The sequence below is a fragment of the Sminthopsis crassicaudata genome, chromosome X, assembly GCF_048593235.1.
Source record: "Sminthopsis crassicaudata isolate SCR6 chromosome X, ASM4859323v1, whole genome shotgun sequence".
Classification (NCBI taxonomy): Eukaryota; Metazoa; Chordata; class Mammalia; order Dasyuromorphia; family Dasyuridae; genus Sminthopsis; species Sminthopsis crassicaudata.
Window position 1 is genome coordinate 82,037,201 of NC_133623.1, and position 6,188 is coordinate 82,043,388.

Consider the following 6,188-nt stretch of genomic DNA (forward strand, 5'->3'; position numbering starts at 1 on the left):
CAGTGGCCCTGGGCCAGGCAGGGCAGGGGCGGAGAGCAGGAGGACCGAGCTGGCCCGTCCGCCTCTTCTGGCGTCGGAGCTAGAGTATCACACACGGGAGACACTTTCCAAAGGCCCGGAGAACGGGAGCCGCCCCCGCCCCGTCCGTTTATGTTGCCCCGGCACATGGTGCCAGCCCTGGAGACGGAGGCCTGGTCACCGCTTTAGAAAGACTCCCCTCCAAATGAGTACAGGCCCTGAGGCCGCTCCCGTTGTGTGTAACGGCCCCGGCCGTGTCTGCTGCGGCTCCGTGTGGGCCCCGTGTTCCCAAGCAGAAGAGCAGTGGACACGTGCTTGTGGTCTATCGGGCAAATTTCACAACACAGTGTAGGGGTGAGGCCCCACGGGCCGGCGGCGGCCCCTGAGAGCAGAGTTTGCCAGTAAGGTGGCAGGAAGGGGCTCGGACTGTGGTTGTTGGGGAAATGAGCGGGGTCACAGCTGTCCCTCAGACAGGCCTCGGACGGGCTGGCACGTCCGGGGCAGAGTTCTGGGAGGGGTGGGGGTCGGTGGGATCTCCTCTTCGCTCTCTCACCTCCCCTCTCCCCATCAGATAAGTACGCCGTGCGCTTCATTCCCCGAGAGAACGGCATCTACCTGATCGATGTCAAATTCAACGGTTCCCACATCCCCGGCAGCCCCTTCAAGATCCGTGTGGGAGAGCCCGGGCAAGGAGGGGATCCGGGCATGGTATCCGCCTATGGGGCAGGCCTCGAAGGTGGGGTCACAGGTAGGTCCGCAGTGACGAAGGGACGAGGGAAGGTGACGGGTGTGCTCGCAGGAGCCAGAGCTTGCCAGTGATGGTGCAGCATGGCCCCCCAGGGCCCAGCAACTGGCTGGGGACAGAGCCAGGTCTTCTTTCTGGGAAGAAATCCCTCTCTGCCCTCTGCCGTTAGGGGGTCACCGGTACTCGTCTCAAGGGATGCTCACGCTAGCCAGAAGGAATCTCTCTGGCCTGAGAGCTTGCTGGGCCTTTGGGCTCCGTTGAACCAGCTTTCAACAGGAATCAGTGTTTACCTTTGGCCCAGAAGTCGAGCCTTGGCCGAGCCGGGGCATGGGAGGCCTTGCCCATGCTCGGCCAGGTGCTCGACGTCTAAGCTACCCCGGGCCCATAGCACTTGCCAGACCCTTTTTTCCCAACAGCTGAGGAGGTAGGTGTGTCACCCCTGTGGTGGGGAGACTGGGCGGGGTCTCCAGACCCCAGCTCGGCCCATCTGAGATCAAGCTCCGTGTTCGGCCCGCTGAGTCTTCCGGCCTCTACCCCCGTGACCCCTAGAAGCATGTCTTATGCACGGACACTATAACCAGCTTCAGACCCCCCACTCCTGCTACATGTGGCTGGGGAAGGAACGGGAACACAGAAATGCCCATCCAATGGCAGCTCGTTCTAGATCAGAGCCCTGACGGGGAACCTGCCGGCCTCCCACAAAGTTAACTTCCCTCACTGCCCTGCTTTGCTGTCAGATGTTTGGCCATTGTCACCCAGGTCTCGGTGTCCACCCCAGGCAGAAGCCCCTCTCTCTGGGGCCATGACCTCTCCTTCACCTGAGTGGCTGCTCCAGCTGTTTCTAGAGAGCTCGATCCCGGCCTTGCCTTACATACGACCCCATTGGTCCTTGTCTTTCTCCCTCCGCAACATTGGGACGGGTCTGCCTTAGCCATTTGTCCACTTGGGAAGCTCAAAGGGAAAAATAAACCGACATTGGGGTTCAGAGTGATTTCTTACGCTTTTTAAAGTCCCCCATTTTCCCGTCTTGGTCACAAAGCTCAGCAGAAGTGCTGAGGCTCTCCGACCCAGCACCGGCGCCCGCCAGATCTGCAGGCCCGTTCCCTTCCTCTGCACCGTTGAGCCAGAACTGGAGAGAACGAGGTTCAGGGAACCTCCTTTCTCCCTTCCCTTTTGGGACAACCTTCCTCTTCTTCCCTCAACACCAGGGAGCCCAGCAGAGTTCATTGTCAACACCAGCAGCGCTGGAGCTGGCGCCTTATCTGTCACCATCGATGGCCCTTCCAAGGTGAAAATGGATTGTCAGGAGTGCTCCGAAGGCTACCGGGTAACCTACACGCCCATGGCGCCTGGCAGTTACCTCATCTCCATCAAGTATGGAGGCCCCTACCACATCGTGGGCAGCCCTTTCAAGGCCAAAGTCACAGGTGTGGACTGATTCTCCCCCCTTCCCGGCCTTGGATCCCCTCTTTTTTCTCGCATTCTCACGCGCCATCTGCCCTGTAGGTCCCCGACTGGTCAGCAGCCACAGTCTTCACGAGACCTCGTCGGTGTTCGTCGACTCGGTAACCAAAGGCGAAGCGCCCCTGCAGTCTCGGGCCCTCCCCAAGCTCCATTCCGATGCCAGCAAGGTGGTGGCCAAGGGCCTGGGGCTCAGCAAGGCCTTTGTGGGCCAGAAGAACTCTTTCACTGTGGACTGCAGCAAAGCAGGCATGCATGGGGACTGGGCCAGAAACTGGGGAAAGGGATTCTGGGGCTGGGAGTGGGAATCGGGGTCCAAAATGACCCCCTGGGCAACCTTGCCACTCTTGTGGGGCCCAGGAAGTATAAGAACTTGAAGGGGAAGCAGGGGATTCGAACAGTGGGTGTACGCTCACTGATCCAAAGCAAAGGAGCTTATGTTAATGGGGGAGACCTGTGTAGGCTGCCCCCCCCCCAGGGTCTCAGAGGGAAGGCACTGAAATAAAAGCCCTCGAAGAAGGCTGCCTATAGAAAGTGCCGATTTAGTTGAACCTTAAAAGGAAGCCGGGAGGTGAGTAGTTGGAGCAGAGGAGGGGAAGTGTTCCACACCTGGAGAACAACTAGAGAGAACACCTGGAGCTGACACATGGAGGCTCATCCCAGGATGGAGCCCTGAGCGACACCCACAGTTAGAGGGCCACATCTGGAGGAACAGCCAGCAAAGGAGATGGGAAGGAGTGGGGGGGCAGGGGAACCAGGGGAGAGAGAGAGTGGGGTCCTGAGCAGTTAGTAGGGTCACACGGCACTCCCGACTCCAGACCAGTTTGTATCTGGGCCGATCCTTTTCGGGGAAATGATTTGTCCTTCCCGGACAGAGGGGTGGGAGGAGGGAGAGATGACCATTTCTGTGACCCCTATTGTGTGGCCCGGCAGGAAGGCGCTCGTCACATGCGAAGTGAGCCTCATAGGGGTGCCCACCAAGGCCGGCTCTTCCCGACTCCTCCCCTGGAGCTCTGTGCATTGTGGCACTCCCTAATACCCAGGAGGAGCACGATCCCTGCTCCTATCTCTGCGTTTCTAGACCAGGGCTTTGGGGTTAGAAACCGCAGGCCTTTGGAAAGGTCACGTGTTAAAGAGTCTAGGGTTGTTACTGGGGGCCAGCCCGGTGCCCCCAGCCAAGCAGTGCCAAACGAGCTGCTACTCGCAGCTCGCACCTCCTGCCTTTCTCCCAGCCCTGGCCACTCGGCAGCCTAAGCGGGCTCTTCAGCAGCAACTGGAGCACTGGCTTTTTGAGCCATTTGCGAGCCCTTGTGTGTGTCCTCCATTGTCACCTCCCTCCGATCCCTTGCGCGTGTCCCCTCGCCATGGCCGGGTTGCCCGATTTTGTTCCCCGAGCCTTCTGCTCTGGAAAGCCAGCTTGTGGGGGGCGTGTCCCGGCAGGCCGCCAGTGCTCAGCACCAGGACCCCCTGGGTGGTGTTGGGCTAGAAGACATGTCTGAGCTCTCTCTCCTTCTCCTAGGTAATAATATCCTCATGGTGGGGGTCCAGGGCCCCAAGACCCCCTGCGAGGAGATCTTGGTGAAGCATGTCAGCGGCGGCCTCTACACCATCACCTACCTGCTCAAGGAGAAGGGCGACTACACCCTCATGGTCATGTGGGGCGAGGAGCACATCCCGGGGAGCCCCTATCACATCACCATGCCCTGATTCCCACCTCTTCCCCTCCCAGCCCACACCAGCTGCCTTCCACTGGCTCCCGACCCTCTTTCCTACCTACCCCCAGTATTGACCTGTGGATCAGTTTACAAGGAGGAGAATTTACCTTCTTCCCACACCTCCTCCATCACTATTTTCCTAACCTTGTGTCCTCCCGAGACCCACCCCGGAGGCCCACCCCGGATGTGGTGCGGGTGGGGAAGCGTCTGTCCCCACAGGCGGCGGCGGAGGCCCCCTTGCTTCCTGACTGGGGGGAGGGGAGGGGAGGGCCGGCACTCCCACTGTACTACTGGCGCGGGTTAGGCCGCCCCCTCGTCGCCGTGCGGAGGTGTCCCCGGCTGGCTGCTTCCTGCTCCTTGCTCTAAACACCTCTCTGGTCCTTAGGCTCAGAAACAGTTGGGTATTTTTTGTTTTGTTTTTGTTCTTAATTTTTTTTTTGTTTTATTTTGTTCAGATAAGTTTTTGGGGGGAGGGGACATGCATCTGCCACTCCCTTTCCCGCCTGAAGGGGAATAAAGTTCTGCTCCAACTCTCTCTTGGTCTGGGAAGTTCTGCTTTTTTGCGCCAGGGCCGAGGCCCGATGGAAGGAGGGGGGTGGCGGGAACGATAAGGACTCGTCTCTCCGGCGACTTGCTCGGCTCTGGCTCCAGACTCGATAGATCAGCCGCTCTGGAAGTCCTGCCAGTCGGTTTGCCCAGCTGCGGGTCTGAAGGCCCCCTCCGGCTCTAGTGTCACAGACTCTGCCTTTGGGAGCCAAGGGGCTTCTGGGAAGGCTTCTGGGGGTGTTCGGGGAGACCTAGAGTGAATATTCAGGAGGGAATGGGCTCCATTCCCTAAGAGCCGCTGCATCTTTTCCACATGTTCATCAACTTGCTGGTGGACTAGACGACTTGGGAAACTGGGTCACTGGAGGGGACTGGGGGATGATGGGAGCAGGATTCCTCCCTTGGGACTAAGACTGGGCCACAGCTACCATCTGATCTGTTCTGCCTGAATGTGACCCTGTGCACCGTACTGCATCAATGCTGTCCATGGGGCTTTCTTGGCAAAGTAGTTTCCCATTCCTTCTCCAGTGGGTTAAGGCAAACGGGTAAAGTGACTTATCCAGGGTCACACAGTTAATAAATGTCTGAGGCCAAACCGGAACTCGGGTCCTCCTGATGCCAGGCCCGATGCTCTATCCGCTGAGCCACCTAGCTGCCTCCATAACTGCCCTAGCAAAATCTACACCAATAAGCCTTTCTCATCTCCATCTCTACCCTGGCTGGGACTGGAGAGCAGAGCCTTAGCCCAATCAGGAGGCTTGGGTGACAAAGGGAGGGAAATTAGCCTGTATTCACACCTTCCACAGCAAACATGAAAAGCCAAAAGGGTCCCTGGTGTCACTGCTGAGGATTCCATCAGCTGTTCAACCGTTTGAAATGGGAATTCTACTGCCGGTCATCTTAATCCAGAGACATCCCCCCCAAAAAAAAAGCCCCCAATGGTGCGTGTTGTAGTAAAAAGCCCTCTCATCAGGAAGAGGGGCAAGGAAGGAGAGAGCACCTTTTATAAGTAGATAGAAGCGTTCCGCACTAGGCAAGTATGAGAAAGGATCGCAGGCGTACAGATGGACAATTTTCAAAATTAAATGAGGATTTTGTTTACACAAGGAAGCTGACTGACATCCCAGATACACAAGGAACTCATTTAACCTTAGATAAGACACCAAAGGTCTCGAGATAAGAAATGGACACCATTGCCAAGTGTAAGGGCCCTTTAAATGGGCGGACACAGTGCATCGGGATTGAGGCCCAGAAGTAATTTCTGTGGATATTAGGACTGCCCTTGGGCGGGATCCTGGCCATATTGAGATAGTTTTGTAATGGGTGACTCTCTCGCTGATTGGCTGTGTGTGTGACCTCACAGGCCCTATATAAGCCCACTGCAGGCAGCAACCGCCCTCTTTAACCTCCTGCTGTTCACCCTGGCTCCCCAGCTGGGTGGCCAAGCCAAGATGGGTAGCCAAAAGAGGTAAGGGTTTTGGTAGTGAACACATGGGTCTTCTGACCAGGTGTTCACCAGGGAACCAACAAGTCAGGGCATCAGTTAGGGCATTATGTGAGTAGGTATAATAAAGGCTTTTAAGATTACATGTGGTTGTTCTTGAGTGCGCTACCGGTTACTAAGCTATAGATTCAAGAGATTGTGGCCAGAGACCTTAGAAGGCCTCAGAGGAGGCGAGCCGGGTAGAGCTCACACTGCAAAG

At 57.3% G+C, this 6,188-nt stretch overlaps 1 protein-coding gene across 2 annotated transcripts in view; it reads left to right on the forward strand.

Moving 5' to 3' along the window:
• Nucleotides 1-4,474, forward strand: part of FLNA (filamin A) — a 51,676-nt gene extending 47,202 nt beyond the window's left edge. For both annotated transcript variants that reach the window (XM_074277366.1, XM_074277367.1), the window contains 4 exons: nucleotides 590-766; nucleotides 1,972-2,190; nucleotides 2,270-2,473; nucleotides 3,744-4,474. In XM_074277366.1, the coding sequence (XP_074133467.1) occupies nucleotides 590-766; nucleotides 1,972-2,190; nucleotides 2,270-2,473; nucleotides 3,744-3,931 (788 nt within the window). In that variant the 3' untranslated portion in view covers nucleotides 3,932-4,474. The remainder of the gene's footprint in view (nucleotides 1-589; nucleotides 767-1,971; nucleotides 2,191-2,269; nucleotides 2,474-3,743) is intronic.
• Nucleotides 4,475-6,188: the final 1,714 nt, after the last annotated feature.